This window comes from Panthera onca, chromosome C1 (assembly GCF_046562875.1).
Source record: "Panthera onca isolate mPanOnc1 chromosome C1, mPanOnc1 haplotype 2, whole genome shotgun sequence".
Taxonomy (NCBI): domain Eukaryota; kingdom Metazoa; phylum Chordata; class Mammalia; order Carnivora; family Felidae; genus Panthera; species Panthera onca.
The window spans coordinates 107,590,726-107,611,325 of NC_138346.1; the positions used below are offsets into that span (position 1 = coordinate 107,590,726).

The window sequence follows — 20,600 nt, forward strand, 5'->3', positions numbered from 1 at the left end:
TTCGTTTGCCTTGGAATCTGTTCCCAACTCAGCTTCTCTAAAACCAGCCTTGTTTTTCCAGGCTTCTTTTCATCTTCCTCTTCTGAAACCTCAGATGGTGTAGTTTCCTAACCCAGGCTGCACAACCTTCCAAGGCCTGGGGCCACCCTGAAGCCTGCCTTAATTAACCCGGTGTGGAGCCCAGGGACCTGTCTTTTCAGAAGCTCCCTAGGTGCTGCCTTTTGTGTGGTCAGCCTCAGGAACCACTGTCCTCATAATTTTCCTCTGAAGAGTGAAGATTTCACACAGGGACTCGGGACCATGGAGGAAAAGATCAAAAAGATCAAACCAAAAGGAAAAGCAGACCAAAAAGGGAGGAAAAAAAAAAAAAAGAAGAAGAAAGAAAGAAAGGAAAAAAAAAAGACAAGCAACCATGCAAACCCTCATTAAGTGACAGTGTTGAAGAGAGCGATATGGATAGTGATGTGGGAAGGGGAGGGGACCAGGCAGCAGAACACAAAGGCCAGTGCTCTGGCCTTGCCATTCCCATGGGTCAGACCTCTTGTCTCAGGCCATTGTCATCTGTGAAATGACTAGAGGATGCATCTCTGATTAGGCAGGACACTCGGCACGCCTCCGTTCTCTTCTTACTGGAGCCCTGATGCTGAGCAGGGCGCTAGTCCCTGGTGTGGGGGGGCGCTATTTACATCCTCTAAGTTGGGTTAGTTACTGATGCCTCTTCCAGCTCAAACAGTCTATAGTTTGTCTGCAGATGCAGTCTCCTGTGTTATGCAAATGTATTTAAATCAGTATGCAAATGAGAATAAAAAGAAGTAAAGACCCACAGCTGGCCGTGCCCCCCAAATGCCCCTGCCGGAAGTCAAATGTTCATCACCAGGAAATGCGTGACACAGCCTCTACCTCATTAGCAGAGTCCCTGTGGTTAGGACCCAAACTCTGGCTTTTGGGAGGAAGTACGGCCGCCAGGTTGAGCAGCCTCCGGGTTCACCCCAAGCAGATGTTCAGGGCCGCAGCCAAGGCTGCCAGGAAGCTGGCTGGAAATGCAGGGGGGTCCCTTGCATCTGGCCTGTTGTGAGCAGATGGGACCCAGCTGCCTGGTGCAGTGCAGCTGGGCTCCCAACCTGGCGCTGTGCTGCTCCCTGGGCACCTTCTCCAACCCTATGAGGGCTCAGAGGCACACGCACTTCAGCAGCTATTCTGAGAAGCCCTGCAGACCTCTGCTGTGATTTTCAGTGCTTGCTTTCCAGCTGGTTTCTTAGGACCTGCTCTAGTAGGCTCTACCAAGTCTGATTTCTTTTACCTCCAGAAACAGCTTACTCTGTCCCTTGCTCTCCATTGTCACTGCTGCTACTTTGGCTGAGACCCTTATCATCTGGTCTTCTGGGGCTAGTGCAAGCAGTAGGCCCCACCCATTGTGCTCCCTGCTTTGACTCCCAGCGGTCCTCTGCCACCCCGTCTTTGCACAGTGGACCTCCAGCTAGGTCATTCCCATGCTGAAGACCCTTCATGGCCTCCCATTGTTCTAAAGCAGTGGTTTCCATTCCTGACAGCACGTTAGAATCACCCAGGGAGCTTTTAAAAAAATGCAGACGCAGGACACCTGGGTGGCTCAGTCTGTTGAGCATCCAACTCTTGATTTCAGCTCCGATCATGATCTCACGGTTCATGAGATCAAGCCCCATGGTGGGCTCTGTGCTGACAGCACAGAGCCTGCTTGGGATTCTCTCTCTCTCACTCTTTGTCTCCCTCCCTCTCTCTCTCTCTCTGTCTCCTCTCTCTGCCCCCTCCCCCCACTCTCTCTCCTTGTCTCAAAATAAATAAATAAACATTTCTTTTTTTTTAAATGCAGATGCCTCGGGTCCTATCCCCAAAGGTTTTGATGGAATTGGCTTGAATAAAGCACTTTACACAATCATTTATCCAAGGAAATTGTGGAAACCCATTCCTTAGTTTTCCATGTCAGGTCCCTGGGTGAATGGATCCTTTCTCACTGGCTTTCTTCTTGTTCTCTCCCGCTTCTCATTGCAGACCCTGGCTTTTTTGTACAGGCTCTTTGACTCCTGGACTCTTGCTCTCTGAGTAGAGAACTCTTTGCACTTTTCAGAACTTCCCTAAACTGTCACCATCTCTGCTGTGAAGTCTTTCGGGGATCCTCCTATGCCATTAGTTAGGTTTTCTTTCTTCTCTGCTTCCATAGTACCACTCCACCCAAAACTGCATGCAGTGTTCTTATCTTGCCTTTTTTGTCTGTCCCACTACCCTGAACTCGAAGGACAGGATTCTTTTTTTTTTTTTTTAATATTTATTTATTTTTGAGAAAGACAATGTGGGCAAGCTGGGGAGGAGCAGGAGAGAGGGAGACAGAAGACCTGAAGCAGGCTCCTCACTGACCATAGAGAGCCTGATGTGGGGCTTGAACTCACAAACCATGAGATCATCACCTGAGCTCAAGTTGGATGCTTAACCCACCGAGCCACCCAGGCGCCCCGCAGAGGACAGTATTGTAACCCTCACTGCGTGCCTCTTCCATTTAACGGTAGCCTATAGACACCATGTGATATGTCTCTCCATCACATGGTGATGGGACTCTCCATACTTCACAAGCCAGGGACCATTTTATAGTTGCTCTTCTATCCATTTGTTTTAGCTAACATCATTGTCTGCTTATGACGCAACATGGACCGTTCTACATGCACTACCGTATTGACTACTGTATAATTATCACAACAGCCTAGAAGTCATTTCCCCCACGTTGCAGGGGAGAAAACTGAGGCAATAAGAGGAGGAAAACAACTCTGCACATAGCAAGACACAAGAAATGTCTACTGAGTGGAGACGTGTGACTGTGTGCTTTTGTCACAGACACATCTTTGTGACCAGGCTGATGAATAAGACTGTGTTTCCTCGAGCAAGTACTGGGCACCAACAGAGTCTTAATAGCTGATAGATTTTTTTAGAAAGAAACTCTTCCCATCTTCATGACTAATTCCCAGTACAATTTTCTTAGTAAGGTAGGCTGGCAGGGTAGTTATGCACCAAAGACATCTGAGGCAAAAGAACAAGATAAGAATTACCTTTTTAAAAAAAATATCATTATTATTTAGAGAGAGAGAGAGAGAGAGAAAATGAGGGCACAAGTGGGGAAGGGGCAGAGGTAGAGAGAGAGAGAGAATCTTAAGTAGGCTCCACACTCAGCAGGGAGGCTAACACAGGGCTCGATCCCGTGACCCTGCGATCATGAACTGAGCTGAAATTGAGAGCTGGACCCTCAACCTACTGAGCGATCCAGGCACCCTTGAGAGAATTACCTTTTAATAAACACTCAGGATGCCTCCAACTGTCCTAGGACATTTCCTGCCTGATCTCAATGGATCCTCTTAACAAGGACACAGAGTAGGAATTATGATCTTTGCAGACAATAAAGCCAGACTTCAGGGAAGGTAGGAATAGCCAGTGTCACCTAATTAGTTAAGGAAAAATGTTGAGATTGAGCTAGTGTATTATGTGTCTCCAAAGGTAGACGGCCTTCGCCTGGCACATCACTAGAATCTGGCTTTCCTCATCTACTTTTCCCTTTAAAAATAGTTTATTTTTAATTAAAAATTTTTAACTTTATTTGTTTATTTTGAGGGAGAGAGGGTGTGCAAGCAGAGGAGGGGCAGAGAGGTAGAGAGAGGATTCCAAGCAGGCTCTGTGCTGCCAGCACAGAGCCTGACACAGGGCTCGAACACAGGGCTGATATCATGACCTGAGCTGAAACCAAAAGTCAGACACTCAACCTACTGTGCCACCCACATGCCCCTTACTAAAAAAGAAACATAAGGCATTTGCAGGAAAATGTGAGAAAAACAAATCACCTATAATCCTACCACACAGAGATAAAATCACCATGGGCATTTTTTTGTAAGTTTATATATTTTGAGAGACAGAGAGAGAGAGAGAGAATGAGCAGGGGAAGGGCAGAAAGAGAGAGGGAGAGAGAAGATCCCAAGCAGGCTCTGTGTTATCAGCACAGATCCTGACACAGGGCTCGAACTCACAAACCCTGAGACCCTGACCTGGGCGGAAATCAAGAGTCAGATGCTGAACCAACTGAGCCACCCAGGCATGGGCATTTATAAGTTTTTCCTTTCAACCTTTTACTTTGCATTTATAGCAAGAGGTCAGTTCATTTGGCAACACCTGTAGTTGTAATATACAGACCAATTTGTGTTTTGCCCTTTTGTTTTGAACTCAAATGTATCAGACATTGTTTAGCCACTTTGAAAACAAAAAGAGAAGTGAAGTGGTAAAGAGAGGAGGGAAGGTGAGGCTTATGGGTCTGCTGGGGGTTTGGTTTAAGCAAAAGGAGACACGGGGAGGCTGCTGAGAGCACGCGTGGAGCACGGAGCCCAGCAGGTGAGGAGGATGAGCCCCGCTGGCTCCAGATCTCCCCAGTCGATCATCCCTACTGCCTTCCCTGTTTCTTTTGCAGGCAGCAGCTTGAATGATGGCTTGTGGCATTCAGTCAGCATCACCGCCAGAAGGGACCGCATCACTCTTACTCTGGATAATGATGCAGCATCCCCGGCCCAGGACACCACTCGCGTACAGATTTATTCTGGAAATAGCTACTACTTTGGAGGTAAGTTCCCCAGCTTTTGAAAAATAAAGGACGGAGGGAGAATGCAATGGACAATTATTTTGCTCTAATCATTCTTTTTTTTTTTTTTTTGGCAATTAGACCATTCACACACACACACACACACACACACACACACACACACAGGTACCCAATCCCAAGCACAAAATAATGAGAAGCAAACTTTCTGACAGCTGTGCAGATATAAACTATCTAGGTCAGTGCAGAGGGGAAAAAAAGAAAAAAAGAAAAAACTTTAGCTATAAGAGCTAGTGTTATGTAACATGTCCAAAGGAGATTTTTGTAGCCATGCCAAGCTCCGTGATCACGTTGGGAAGGAGGAAGTCAGCTGAAAACTTGGAGGATGTGTACCAACAGTCAGCAGTACCTGCGAAAGGAGAAATCCAGATGGGAAGGCAGGGAAGGCACAGCCAGGATCCTCAGCCATATAGGCTACTCTGCCACTTTGCTGTCTGAATCCCCCGTCTGTTCGTTCCTTCCCGACATCCCTGGAAGCCATGCCCGTGGAGTAGGGCTCTAAAAATGGGGAAGGTCTAGACGTCCTGTGAACTTGTAGCTCCAGTGGAGCAGGCGATACAGGTCCAGCTGTCCCCATTTCCAGGTGAATCCTAGGAACATTCCCAATGACAAAGACACGGGGCATACTGGAATGGATGAAAACTACATGATGAGGAATTCACTGCCTTTTTATAGATGCATGTGCAGTTTTATTTAGTTTTTTTCCCCAAGTTATTTCTTTCATTAAAAATCTTAGTATCTATTTTTTTAGTCATGTGTTTGTATTATAGAAACAGTCTCTAGAGAGTAATGTCAAAGAGCCGTCTGACCTTGAGGAAGACCCTGATGGTCCCTGAACTTACTTATCTAGGACGTGGAGAAACAAAGCCAGACTGCTGGAGAACTTCAGCAGGGTCAGGGTTACATGCTTGCAAATGGACACACGGGCTGCACCTTTTGTAAACACAGGTGTGGGCTGGGCCTGTTCTCCGGTTGCTAATTCTTGGTCCATTAGGAAACTGAAGGGAAGTGTTTGTGTAAAATTACAAGTGCGGTCTCTCAAATAGACTTTGCAAATCACTTCTCTCATGGCACTGACACGTGGTTAAGTTTTGAAATCCAGAAGGGGCTTTGCATAAGTGCATTGTACATAAAAAGGTATCCTGGAAGGGAAGCAGCATAGAGCAATACTGTTGTGGTTTGATTTTTTAAGACCCCACCAAAACCCTCTGTCCTTCACGCTAAATCCCCACGTCTGCAAGGACAACAGATTCCAACAAGAAAGGAGCTCTTCCAGTGCCTCTAAATGTCGTATGTGTCTTACGCCATTTAATTCGTGCAGGAACTTTGTGAAGTAGGCGATTGTAGCCCCATTTCACAGACAGTAAGACTGGTGTTTGCTGAAATGAAATAACTTGTGTAAACGTTAGAATCAGGACCCACCCCCAGGTCTGTGTTCTCCACAACCTGCTATGTTGGGACAGCAAAGGGATGCTAGCAAATGTAGCATAAAGGCAGCAGAAGAAGGGTCTTGGGGACCCTAAGATACATTTCACAGACTGCATAATTCTTGCATCACATGCAGTGTCTCATCAACAAAGAGAGAAAAGCATTCTTGTATTTGTTTCTGAGGAAAATGATGTTCGATGATTACGGCATGCAGAATGCCTCAAAGACGAAATGTCTGGCTTCCCCCCAGTTAAGGGGGTGCTGGGTTTACAAGGCCGAGACTTATCTGTGATTTGAACGGCATTTAAGCAAGTGCCCCACACGTAGACCGTAAACTTAAGGGAGGTGAAAAATGAGCCTGAGCAATAATAGTCAACTTACATAAATTCTCTCTACAGTTTCAATTAGAACTTGTAGGAATCTCTCTTCGTTTTATGGTGTGCCTGTGAGCTGTTAAGCAGCTGCTGGGCATCAGCCCAGCAGTGACTGTCTATTAGAAATGGCTGAAATAATTCCCAATTATTTATGGGTTATTGCCATGTTTTCAAGCTTGCATTCCCATATGCTCTGAACCTATTAAAACCCATCGGGATGGAGCACAAGCGCTCATATACCTACATTGCCGTGTACCTGTCTTAATGAGGAGTGCCCTGATCGCAAGCTATGCTAAATCAGCGTAATGCAGTGTTTTTTTTTAAGGAACACCCTTTAAAGACGTACGGTGTTAACCTTTCAGTGTGCTATTACAGCCCTATAACTAGGTGCGTTTAAGCTCGTAGTTCCTTTGGCATCTGCGTTTGCTTTGTGCCTCGCTTCAGAATTCCAGTTCTGTTCCTGTGTGTGTACCTTTCTCAGGAACTAAGCCTGTTAATGCCAACAATTAGCCAGACAATTACTCTGCCACCATCCTTACCCAAACCATAATTTCCTTTGAAAGTGTAATTGAGAATTGAATTGTGCATTTAGAGCGTGTTTCGAGACAGAACCCAAACTCCCAAGTAGTTATAATATGTTGCCTCTTGGGATGAGTGAAATACACCATGCGACTGGATGGTTGGATAGTTTACCGACAGGCGAAAAGAAAGAGGGACCAGGTGAATGTTACAGTATCGGTGTTCCCTTTAACGCATGTTGTTTTCTGTTCCGTACAACGATTGAGTATGCCCCGTTTTATACCAATTCTGTCCCTTTGAGAATGCTAGGATTTCCAACGAACATGTGTGCACTGCTGTGAATGAAAAAGCCCCCAAAACAATTAGACCTCCAGGTCCTCCATCAATAGGTCGCCAAAGCAATGACTGATCATTTCAGTATTCTTCCTCATTTTTTTTTCTCTGTCCCACAGGGTGCCCCGACAATCTCACCGATTCCCAATGTTTAAATCCCATTAAGGCTTTCCAAGGCTGCATGAGGCTCATCTTTATTGATAACCAGTCCAAGGACCTCATTTCAGTTCAGCAAGGTTCCCTGGGGAATTTTAGTGATTTACACATTGATCTGTGTAGCATCAAAGACAGGTAATTATTGTCTCTTCTCCTCTGTTCTCCCACCCCCTTCCCATTCTCACTGTTCTAAATATGAGTTTCTTTAAGCAAAATTCTAATCCACTGACATTAGCCACATTAGACATAATTGAGTTGCCTAATGGAAAATATTTCTGAAAGGATTTCAGGCCCAGAGAAAAATGGTTTAAATTAGTTGAGTCTCTCTTCATGTTGACTTGCAGTAAATGGGATATGCAAATTAAATCAAAATACAAATTTGTGACAGGATTAAAATTGTATGCATAAACAACATTTGATTACTTTGAAGTTAAGAGTGAAGCAAAAAGGAGGGAGGGATTACTTCGGTCTTAAGCCATTTTATTCTTTAGAGCAGGGAGCATCCTTTCTAACAGGGGCAGATGAACATCAGGCCCTCAGGGTCTAGAACAGAGGTTCGTGTGGTCCAGTGGTGAGGTGACTCCTGGGGCCACTGACCTGTGGTGTCACCTCCAAACCATGGCTTCTTTGGCGCAGAAAAGAGCAGGTTCCCCCATGGAGAGAATCAGCATTTAATACTGTGCAACCCACAGATGCGTCACAAGTTCAGTTTCTTTCTTTATTTCTTCTGGGCTCCAACTCCTCTTACATTTAAAATTTCTAGCTTCAAAGACACAATTTGGAAAATTAAAGAGGACCAGTTCTGAGTTTTCAGCCAGGCTTAGCGTGCTCTCCACGTTTTATCTCTAGCACTTACCTCCTTCATTCTTGTGGTTACAGTCATCCTCGTCGATATAATGTTCAACAAATGGGTGAATAATAGGTGTGAAGTGCTTGCCCATGTGTTGGTGTTACAGGGTCTCTGCTCACGTCCCATCATGGAATAAATGAGCCATTATGATAAAATGCAATAAATGCCCAAGTAGTGCACCCTTATTTGTGGGACATCTGGCAGCCGCAGCTCAGCCTGGCCGTGGGGAGAATGAGGTCAAGAAGGTTTTCAGGAAGGGGTGCTTAGCTAAGTCTTTTTTTTTTAATGTTTATTTTTAAGAGAAAGAGCAGGGGCGCCTGGGTGGCTTAGTCGGTTAAGCGTCCGACTTCAGCTCAGGTCACGATCTCTCGGTCCGTGAGTTCAAGCCCCCCGTCGGGCTCTGGGCTGATGGCTCAGAGCCTGGAGCCTGCTTCTGATTCTGTGTCTCCCTCTCTCTCTGCCCCTCCCCCGTTCATGCTCTGTCGCTCTCTGTCTCAAAAATAAATAAACGTTAAAAAAAAAAAAGAGAGAGAAAGAGCACCAGCAGGGGAGGGACAGAGGAGGCGGGGGCGGCGGACAGAGGCTCCGAATCAGGCTCTGCGCTGATAGCAGCAAGCCTGATGTGAGTCTCAAACTCACGAACCATGAGATCATGACCTGAGCCTAAGTCTGACGCTCAACAGACTGAGCCACCCACGTGCCCTGGTGCTGAGCTAAATTTTAAAGGACGAGCAGACTTGGCTGAGGTGTGATGAGGGGTGCCGGTGTACGATGGGTCCTCCGGATGTAGCATGGGGAGTGGCAGAGAAATAGGAGAGATCATGGCTTGCAAGCACTTCAACAGTTCCAAGCGCCTGTTTTCCATTGTTAAATATTGGGATGCATTTTATAATCCATGGCTCATCATCATTCAATTGGCAACATGTCTTTCTTAGCGGCATATAAACTAAGGGTATATGTTAACAATGAATAGTGCCTTAGGGTCAATAAAATATAGCTCAGTGGATATGGAAGGTCACTGTGATGGAGTACATGGTGTGCACACGGCTAGAGATTGGGGCCGTTAGGAATTATGAAGAAATTTGTGTGCCCGTGGAACGTGGCCCCGTGTGCTAAGTGACAATCAGAAAGGAAGGTATCAGATTTGCTTACTAGAAAGAGTACCCAGGAAAAAGGGAGAAGGATGGATGGATGGAGAACCAGCCTGGAGCTAGGAAGGGAACCACCCCCATCCATGGGGCACTGATGAGAAGTAACAGGTGTTTCTCCTCAGCAGCACAGCAATCAGCTCTGTAGGTTGTAGTCTCCTCGGATGCTCCGAATGACCAATATAATTTGATGGAGTTTTATGTGCATGTTTCTCTGTTAATACCACTACACATGGGATCCTCAACAAATCACACAGACTTCCTGGCTCTTCTGCTTCATTTTTTTTTTCTATTTGACCAGCTGGGTAAGTGGGTAATAAAATGTGTGCTTCATTAGAATGTGCTAGTTTAGCGATCTCAGGATAAAGGGTACTACACAGAATGGTTGCCACCCCGATAGTCTTTATTAACGATGAGGGGGAAGCATCCGACTTCATCAGCCAGCACAGCCTTTTGCAAAGTGTAGTTCAACAGAGGGAACATTCATCAATAGGGATCTCTTATGATACCTTAATTTCTAATCAAGGACGCTCTCATTATTTTCGATTACATGAAAGTCATTGCCATCTATACTGCATCATTACTTTTGTGTAATTGCAGTCTGTATAATTGTATTACATACAATTGTGTTTTGGTTAATTGTATAATAAGGGATTGTGTTTAGTTTAGTGAGTAAATGGCACGTTTTTCTTGATTTACCAGACATTGCCTCTAACAGAAGGGGATACTGTGGTAGAAGGCTTTGGTTGATTAATTATTTCCTGAACTTATATTTAAAATTTGTTGGAGAGGGGCAGAGGTTCAAAAGCAGGTGGTTCTGAGTTTTGTGTTGCATTGTTAACATGTTGATCAACTAAACTTGATTTAAGGGCAAGTGCAAAGTTTTTGTCTAGAAAGAACTTGCCATTTGGGGATGGGGTGGTGTGTGCTAGAAGAGGTGAAGGTGGAGAAGTTTGGCTGTGTTTTTGTTTTGTTGTTGTTGGGTTTTTTTTGGCTGTGTTTTTTATTATTGTTTTTTTTTTAAAGTTTATTTTGAGAGAGAGGATGTGGCAGGGGCATAGAAAGAGAGAGAGAGGAAATCCCAAGCAGGCTCCACACTCTCAGCACAGAGCCCACTGTGGGGTTCGAACCCACAAACTGTGAGATCATGACCTGAGCTAAAATCAAGAGTCCGATGCTTAACAGACTGAGCCATTCAGGCGCCCCTGGCTGTGTTTTTTTCTTAACTATGCTCCTGTCTGCAAAGTCCAAGGAGGGCAGCCTTTGATCTGGCCTGAGAGTCTCTTCTCTCCCTGGCCAAATTCTCTGCCCTTTCCTCGTAGGCTTTAAAGACCCAGTCCTCCCCCTGGCCTTTCAGTGGTTGTCTGCTCCACCCCTCCCAGTTCCCCCTCTTCTCCCTCAAAGCTAGCTGACCTGGCTGCCCAGAAGAATCCAGCCCTCTCAGTGACCCATAAGGCTCTCAGTGCTAGTCACTCTAGGAAAACCAAGGTGGCATTCACAAACATTCCAGGATTCGAAGTGCTTCCTCCCGTGAGGGTCCCTGAAGCATGAGCAAATTCACAAAATGTTCCTGAGACCATGCCTTAGGTAACAGCTGGGAGGGTCCATTCTCATGGACTAAGGAGCCTAAACTAACAGTTTGCATTTCAGCCATCTCCATGATGGGCAAATTACCAAGTCTTCTGGCCTCTCTGGAAAAAAGGAGGCTGAGCGATTGGCCTGACCCCCAGTTCTGGCAGCAGAGACTGCTGACTTTAGGAGGTGCCATCAGTAAAATTGACGAGTGGCTGGCAGTCCAGGGATGGACTGGGAGAAGGAGGTAGAGCACCCTTGTGGGAACCACATGTGGGACCAGAATGGAGCATTCCCAGCAAATCCCGTGCACTTTCCATAGTCTTTCTAAACCTCTAGACTAGAATGTGCATCCACTATACCTCACTTTGCGGGCTGAATCTTCAACCTCATGTTTTCTGCACCCCAGACCAATGTTCTTCAAGATCCACACTTACCTCTTGCAGTCTTCTTGGACTTAAAGGAGGAAGGACATGATATTTTAAACCACACAAAGCAAAGTCACCCCCGATAAATGCTTTGCTCCATGAACAACTTTATCATACCCTCCGGTACTCAACCTCTTAGATAGGCATTGAGTGAATGGGTGAGGCATTCTATGGGTGAGGTATATACCCAAGTATATACTTGGGTGGCAAAAGATGTGGTAAGAACTGTGGAAGCCTGGCAGTGCAAGGGCATCAATATTCCCATTTCTCAGAGAGAGTCAACTAAGACCTAGAGACATATGTCAGTTTTTCCATGACTACAGGATTGAAGTTGTGGGTCAGAGTTGAACCCTGCCAGTGTTCTCTCCCTGACTTGCACCCAGCAGACACTAACCTGGAAATGGCAGTTGTGGGGTGTCTGTGGCTCCTAAACAAGTGGCCCTATCTTCTGCCCCACCGTAGAAAAGTTTTTCGGGGATATTCAACATATTAAATTCTTTGTAAACGTTAGTTGCCTAATGAGATGCCATTTAGAAGGGGGCATTCAAAGTGGTGTGCAGCATCAGGGGTTGGGGGGACTGAGTGAAGTAAGTCCCAGTGATCCAGGTCAAGAAGTACCTCTTCCCAGGACTTGTTGGAAGATCCTACCGAGCCCACTCGAGGAGCTGTGTCCAATCCTGCTGAGTCCAAAGTCCAGGGCAGAAGAAACACATCACCAAATATTGTCTTAGAATATGAAGAGGAGACAGGATCCAAGGTGTGAAGCCAAACTTAGAGGAGCAAACAGGGACACACCGTCTGAGGTGGGGTGAGTGGGTGTCACACGGTGGGCAATTCATTAATCTCTGTGCAGGTGGCAGCAGCCTCGAGAGGTGATAGAGTGTGTTTAATTCCCAGTCACTACTTGTCAGCTTGAGATACGACACATATCATTTAACCTTATTGTGTCTGTTTCCACTTTTGCAAAACTGAGATCGTAAAATCTACCTTTGCATTGAGAGTTGCAATGAGACAGTGTGAGAAACCAGGCGCTGATTTGCATGGCTAGTAAACAGTAGTAGATCGTATGTAAATGTTCGCCATGTTAACTCCCATAGCCAAAGTTTTCTAGCTCTCCAGATTCCATGGAGAGAGAAGGCTTTGGTCTCCCTCCGAAGTTCTTCCAGCCCACTGTGGCCAAGTGATTCCCATTAGTTTGTGGGGTGGATCCCCTTAGATGTACCTCATATGTGCCCTCAAGTTCCTCTGCTTAATGACTTGGATTGAGTTGTTGTTCAGAGGAGCTCTCCCTGAGGGCCACAAACAACCACCCATTAGGAAAGTGCCCATCAGTTTGGGTGCCAAGGCCGCAGTCTTTCAATTCTACCAAAACTTGATTCTCAGGGCCTGGTTGGGTAAGGAAAGCTTGTGATTGGTATGCCCTAGGGCACAGAATTTAAGGCAGTTCTTATTTCTTGGCTCATGCAACTGTAGACCCTGAATTTACATGAACCTGGGAGCAAGCGCCTCGTTATCTTGTGCAGGTGAATTTCAGCAGGATCACATCAGAATCACCAAGAGGGGTTGTTAAAACCCAAACCACTGGGCCCCACCCCTAGAGTTTCAGACGTTATTGTTGTGGGCCAGGGAATGTGCATTTCTACCAAATTCCAGGGTGCTGCTGGGCTGGTCTTAGGACTTTGAGAATCACTGTCCTAAAAGCTTCCAATCCTGGAAGTCATGGGACTGTGTAGATTCTGCACAGAAGTGGTGTAGGTGTGGGGAAGAGGGATGACTTCTGCCCCAACTGTGCCCCCAAGCAGCTGTCCTCCTGATCAGAATCTCACAGGGTCTCTGAAAAGTTCCAGCAAATCTATCTCAATGTCCAGCTCCAAAGTATTGAAATCAGTCCACAGGAGGCCCTTGGGTGTGAGCACAAATGAATCCTGTCTCCCTCCAGCTTTCCTGGTTTTTGTCTCCGAGCTCCTGCCCTGCTTCCCACTGCAAACAAAGCTTTTGAGAATACAAATGAAACCAGTCAGATCCTCAGGGGTGCCTTCGCGAAAGGATATTTGGGTGTGGAAGGAGTGTGCGTCTTAGAATAGCTGCAGTTGCCATGAAACATAACTTGTCTTTGTGTTACTTGAGAGACAGTTGACTTGCTGGCCCTGCTGTAAGTCAGAGCTTGGTCTTTCATTCTAGATAAGCCTCACACCCTGTGGGTGGTGGTGCTGCCATTAGAATGACAGTGACCCTGCCCACCAAAAAATATGACACCGAAGCTTTCTACAGATGGAAAGAGACTGATTTCATCCGGTTTCCTGGGGTCTGGCAAAGGGTCTATGTGGTCACATGTCGCCTTGCCCCGCATCCCTTCCTCATAGAGTGATGGCACTGGGGAAGGTCCTTGGAGATCATCCACCTTTGGTTTTGCATAGGAGAAGATAGAGGTCTAGCGGAGTATGGCAAAGCCAGGTATGGAAGCAGTGCTCTTCCCATGGGGTCTTTGTTATTGCCTCCAATGGGGACTTTTTTGCTCCAGCCCTTTTAAAAATGAAACAATTGGCTTGTTCCAATGAGTGAGTCACATGTGAAATGCTGCTTTAAATGTCTTGCAGCCAAATAAGTTATGAAATGTAGCTTCTCACTCCATAACCACTTCCTTCCCCCCCCCCCCCCAACACACATTCGTTTAAGAAAAGCATCTGCTAAACTCTCTGGTCAAGATTCTTACCTTCTTGGTTCAGAGTTTGGAGTGTTGTAAACACTGAGAGTGGAGAAGCATTATTTTGGATGACCTCCCATAAACAGACTTATGCTAAAAACCCACTCTGTGTGTGGGAGTCTGTTAAAAACAGTAGGCTGTATAAAAAGCTTACATTGCATGGTAATGCATATGTTTTAGTTCTTCTCTAAAACTGAAAGCCTTTCCATTGGGTGCCAGAAAAGCCATTGCAAGGGCAATGCCCACACAATCTGAGTTTCTAACTCTCAAGTGAGAAATGCTACAATATGGTGTTCTCCTTTAACTCATGGGATGGAGCCATCATCAAAACAAGAGCACTTCTGCTGTTTTTATTTATCATGCTAGTCTATTTTATGGAGGAAAAGAAAAGGTTAGAGTTTATGTAACAGTTACTGAGCAAACATTCTCTAAATACAATTTCATTTAAGCCTCTCCGCAGCTCTGCCAGCCAGAGTGGTTCTCGAAGTGTGGCTCCCAGACCGCCAGCACCTAGAGGCATGTTAGAATTGCATATTCTCAGGCCCTGTACCTTTTGGATCAGAAACCTGGGGAAGGGGAGCAAGCTGAGTTTTACAAAGCCCCTGCCACCAGGGTGATTCGGATGCACAGTCAGATTTGCGAACCGTTGGGTTGCCCTCTTACTGTTATCTTAGGGATAAAATCACCCATGCTTAGTAAGCTGCCAGAGGTCGCATTCTTAGTATTTGGTGGACCTGTGATTCAAATCCAGATTTTGCTGACTTTTCGATCCACAGAAAGGTGGAGGGCCTATTGCCTAAAGGAGAGAAAAAGAAGACATGCATTCAGGTATGCAGAGCAAGTCAGGGGAATGTCACTGAGGAAATAAGATGTAGAGAACTTGATGTGTGGGCTGTGTTTAGGGAGGTCAGGCAGGGCTGTTTCAGGTGAGGTGGAGGGATTAAGCCTGGGACTCAGAATAGGTGAGGTGCTGGGCATTTGTCTCCCTGGATGGGAGAAGCTGTATTGGCATCAGTGGGTAAAATAGAACTTAAAGTCAAAGCCATAGGGAACTTGCAGCAAACAAAACAGTTTAAAATCTGAATAACAGGCCATATTAATAGCTAATCCTAAAAAATGGTTACTGTGTGCCAGAACATTGTGTGTGTGTGTGTGTGTGTGTGTGTGTGAACCCTATGAAGTGGGTAATACTGTTAACTCCATGGTACAGAACAGGATTGAGACACAGCGGCGCTAATACCTTGTCTGGGTCACATGGCGAGTTATGTAGCAGAGCCTGGCTACAGACCAAGGGGTCTGGTTGAAGAGGTTCGACCTGTCTTTGCCTTGCACTTGACTACTTACAACTTTGTAGTTAGCAGGCATCCAACATCCTTCAGTGGGATTGCAAAGTAGAAAATGATGTGTTTTCATCTTGTGTCCTGATCTTAAAGCGGGTTGTATCGATGCAGGCAGAAAAGGGATATGGGCCACAGTGATGGACCACCAAGGATGCCTGAGGGGCTGTCATCCTTGCAGCTCATTGTCACAGCCTTGTGACAAGCACACTGAGGTTCAGAGAGAGCTGAAGTCTCCACCGCTATTTCTTCAGGCTGGTTAGGGAATACAGAAGCCTCACAAGTGACTTGAAATGGCTGGCTGTCTTCACTAGGCGGATTTTGAATGGGTTTGTTAAGTGCCTTTTATCTAGAAAAGAGCGATTTACTCATCTGCTAATTGAATGAGAGTTACTCCCCATCACAGAGCTTATACCTCTTTGAAAGTCAGAGGGAAGAGGGGCATTGGGGGAATACACCACCTGGCTTGGACCTGAATAAGTGAGCTTGAATGAGTGAATCTGTGTTCTGTGCCCAACCTCATCTCTCTTATTCCTTGTTTTTACAAGAAAAGTGGATCATTATCTTGATGAAATGGTCCTTTTCTACCTGTGCCTGCGGAAGGGCATCGGGGCACCAGTGATTCACAGAAGGCACAGAGCGCCAAACGAAGCCAAAGGTGGCTCTTGATTCTGTCCCATCAGAAGGTGGTGAGACTGTTCCCTCACCAACCAGTGATCTGAAATACGGCTGCAGAAAACCAAGCCGGAACAACGAGCTGGGTGAATTATCACCAGGGCTTCTGGAAGCTGAAGGATTCATTCCAAGAGCTATAGTCATGAGGTTGAGGCGAGGGGTGCAGCTTTAGGTCGCAATAAGAAAATGTCTTTTCCAATCAGGAGGCGCTGGGAGCCTGTCTCCTGAGACATACTGGCTAAGGAATTCAGATGTTTTAGATGACATAGAAACCAAGAAAAACTTTCGATCTGGATTAAAAACGGGGGAAAAAGCGATCTTAGATCCTCAAGTCACTTCTGGCAGCCAGTGCTTATATTTAACTGTGTGGAAAACATTTCTAAATTAATAAGAAGAAAGAGACTTTCTTTTGTTGCTCCCTTCACACAAGCATTACGTAAATAAGCCTCGCCCAGCACCCTGATAAAGGCCTTCCGTCTGTTTTTCTCATTCTCCAAAGAGTGCTCCTTTCTCCATGGCCAGTGTCCCAATCGTTTGTTTTCTTTTTCCCTCACTTATACTGATGTCCACTCATTGGGCTGCTAAGGCGAAGCCCCTGGCACCTTGGGCGCTGTTTTCCTCTAGTCCAAAACCATTCACGGGTGGCTTTTTGTAAGCACTGTTTCTGGGCACGATCGGAAAGAGCAAAAACCTTACTATGTTTTCACTTGGAGAAAAAACAGGTCTGACTTGCGACAAAATGTCCTCACCTGTTTCTGCAGCGAAACCTAAATTTAAAATCAGTTCCGTGCTATTTTTATCTTGCACCAAGATATCTCACAGGAAGCTCCCGAAACTGGATTCGGCCTCTTGGGTTTTGCTGCGGCCTGGACTTCTGAGTGCAGGGTTCGGCCTTCCCACTGCCCATCTCACATGCGCGGCCAGCATGACCACGTACCATTGCTGTAACCGTCACAAAGGGGACACTGGCTTCCCCGCTCAGCAGATGAGGAGACCGACTTTCACGTGAATTTAAAAATGTACGTCACAACAGAATCAAACTCGGGATTTCAGGCAGCGGTGAAACCCCTGCTGTTTACATTTTAGCCTGACTTTGGACACAGCCAGTCACTTAACCTCTTCATGTCTCACTTCTGTCCATAGTCAAATGGGGACACTGGCTGCATCTGACCACTCTAAGGGGCTAAAGGAGAGCAACGTGATATTATTACGGCCTCCCTCTTGAACTTAGGGCAAGGATTGACTGAGGGCAAGACGATGAAAATTCTTAAAGTGAAAAGCAAGAGAGACAGAAATGGATGGGGCTGTGTGTATCTCAGCAGGCCCGGTGTTAGAAAACCCATACACAGGTAGAAAAAGATGACACCCTTCTGAATAATTTACCTACATACATAACCCATTTTATTTTTTGGACAAGTGATGAATGTTTTCACACAGTTCAAGTTACAGATTTGAAATCTTCCCTCCAGGTTTAGCTTCGACGTGATTTACTAGGGTCTTTCTCTCCTAACATTGGGATATGCTGTGGGTGGAGTGGGAGATCATCTCCACGCCTGGAAAACACAGAGGGAAGAAGCATTACAAACCTCACACTGACAGTTATGCAAAAGAATACGAACATATCAAACTTCATAGTCTTTTCTTTTATTTAAAAAAAAAATTTAATGTTTATTTATTTTTGAGAGAAAGAGACAGAGCATGACGGGGAGAGGGACAGAGAGAGACAGAGGAAGACACAGAATTGGAAGCAGGCTCTAGGCTCTGAGATGTCAGTACAGAGCCCGACACGGGGCTCGAACTCACAAACCATGAGATCATGACCTGAGCTGAAGTCGGACTCTCAACCGACTGAGCCACCCAGGCGCCCCCATAGTCTTGAGTCATGTGATACCTCATGTGTCCAGGACACCATTAATTTTATTATGACAAAAATGTCATCATCAGCTTGCGACCTGCTTTTATCTATGCTAAAAAAAATTTTTTCCCCCGTAACAATTAGGTAAGTGGCTATCCCTGCTTTAGAATTTAAAATAATCCCAGACAGGGGCGCCTGGGTGGCTCAGTCGGTTGAGCATCAGACTTGGACTCAGGTCATGATCTCATGGTTTGTGAGTTCAGGCCCCGCATCAGACTCTGTGCTATCATCACAGAGCCCGCTTGGGATCCCCTGTCTCCCTCTCTCTCTGTCCCTCCTCCACTTGCGTGCTCTCTTTCTCTAAGATAAATAAACATTAAAATAACAATAATAATAATCCCAGACAGTGGTAAACGACTCAAGGTTTATATGTTTGACCAGATAATTCTGTTGAGAATTACAGACTCACACTCTGAAATGAGAATCGTATGCATCAGCCTGGACATTTGTGTGTGCACAGATGTCAGGAGATATTCACACACACAGGATACAAAAATATGACACTATCTGGCGAGTCCTGATGTACTTCTTGGTCCTGCTTGCTGAGAGACCGCCCATACTCTGCTAATCTTCCTCTGTGACCCACACATTCATTCAGCAAATCTTTTCAAAGGGCCTACTATGTGCCAGGCTCTTTTTTGTTGTTGTTGTTTTGCCCTGGAGATCCAAGGCTGAACAGGACAGAGAGTTGCTGCTTGTCCTTCCTGGTATGCTTGGACTAGGAGTCTCTTTGTTACTATTGTGGGTCGTTCGTGCACTCCTTATTCATTCACTCATCTCCTGTATTTGGAACATCTCTGCTGGGTCACCTCCTGGATAGGAGCTAAGGATGGACATATGTGCTGAGCATAGTAGGTCTTCATGCCCCTGATTTCAGAACGCTCCATGGAGAGACACAGATTTTAACCCAATAATTATGGAAATGATCACATATGCTCCTCAATAAGGTGTGATTAGCATGAAGCAGATCCACAGAGTGCTAGGAGAGACTGAGAGGCAGCTGGCTTTTAAGGGGGTGGGGGTGGTTGTCAGAAAGGAGACATGTGGGTGCCATTGTCTTCAGACTCTGCAAACACAACTATTCACTGCCAGTCTGGTTTGTAGTTTCCAATGCCTCCTACAGACCTCTGGCTGGCAATTCTGATCTCAGTGTCCTGCCTGTATGTCCTCTGCTGAAATCACTGTGTGCTGGGGGGAGGGATAGGGGGATAGGGGTGGGAAACTCAGCTTTCTTTAGTGGGAAGAAAGTTTCTGTGTTTTTAGCTGAAAACAAATTTCTCAAAATTTCCCCCAAGAAGAATGTGCTGGGAATCCTTCTGTCTTCCAGTAATAATAACATACCTTTAATTCCCCCGACCCCAAAATATGCTGTCCTGGCTGCAAGGCTAAGGGGTTTACCTTTAACCTTCTACTAGCTCATTCCTAATATCATATTAGCTGCACTTACACTTAGCAAAATAGAAAAACAAAAACAAAAACAAAAATCAGGTCCATGTCTTCCCATCCAAAATAAACCCCAGTGTAAAGGTGGTAATGATATTTCAGCTGGCAGCTTGGTAAAGCCCAAGAATCTGAACGTGACAGGAGGCATATGCATTTTAAAGGTCATTCTAATTACCATGCTTACTCATGCTAAGCTCCTACTCTGGGGTTTATTGGAGAAGAACCACACGCTGGGGGGAACTGAGACCATGTGGTTGGCAGGGACTTGAGCAAATAGTAAGGAAGGTAATACAAATTACTATTGTTTCCAGTGATATTAAATAATTCTTCAACGTCTGAGACATCTGAGAAGAAGAGGGAGGGCGGGCATTGATGGAGACCAGGGCGAATCCTCACCATTCTGAAAGCTGTGATGCTGTGATGCCTTTTCTCGGGATCCGCATTTGACATGGTCGTACAGGGACCCATGAAAAGAGGCCCTGAGGACGAGCTCCTGCCTGCATTAAATTTTCCATTTGTGACCACTTCATTCTCCCCATCATAGTGAATTCATAACACAACTTTTCTTGATGGAATTATCCTAAATGTAGAGCCACTTTTTAGATAGGGAAATAAAATAGCGGAGAACTGTTCTCTTAGTGGCAGTTTGCCCCCTACCTCTCTCCTAGTTCCCGAAATACAGATTTTATTACAACTCTAGCTGTGGTGAAATTCAGATTCTGCACATGTGTTTCCCCTGCCCTCTTGCAGTTGATGGAGTGAGGCATTAAAGACAAGGATCCCCACCCCCCTGCTTGCCTCTTTGGTCTCCCTTGACCGCTTCTCCCATTTCCTTCCTCTTCAACATTATCTCCTCTATTAATTCATCATTCTCTTTATAAGCACTTACTGAGCATCTGCTATGTTCCTGAATACGTATAATCTCTGCCTGCGGGTAAGCTCAAGAGCAAGAAAGCCAGACAAAAAGCAGACAGGGTACATAGGGAAACTTGTGGCACAGAGGGGCATGGAGTTACATCTGAGCTGCATTGTGACAGGCAAGCAGAGCAAGCTGAGTT

General features: G+C 45.7%; 1 protein-coding gene across 3 annotated transcripts in view; it reads left to right on the forward strand.

The window, feature by feature from the left end:
- Positions 1 to 20,600, forward strand: part of CNTNAP5 (contactin associated protein family member 5) — an 809,440-nt gene that overhangs the window by 456,632 nt on the left and 332,208 nt on the right. For all 3 annotated transcript variants that reach the window (XM_078451401.2, XM_078451402.2, XM_078451400.2), the window contains exons 9-10: positions 4,475 to 4,624; positions 7,434 to 7,605. In XM_078451401.2, coding sequence (XP_078307527.1) covers positions 4,475 to 4,624; positions 7,434 to 7,605 — 322 coding nt within the window. The remainder of the gene's footprint in view (positions 1 to 4,474; positions 4,625 to 7,433; positions 7,606 to 20,600) is intronic.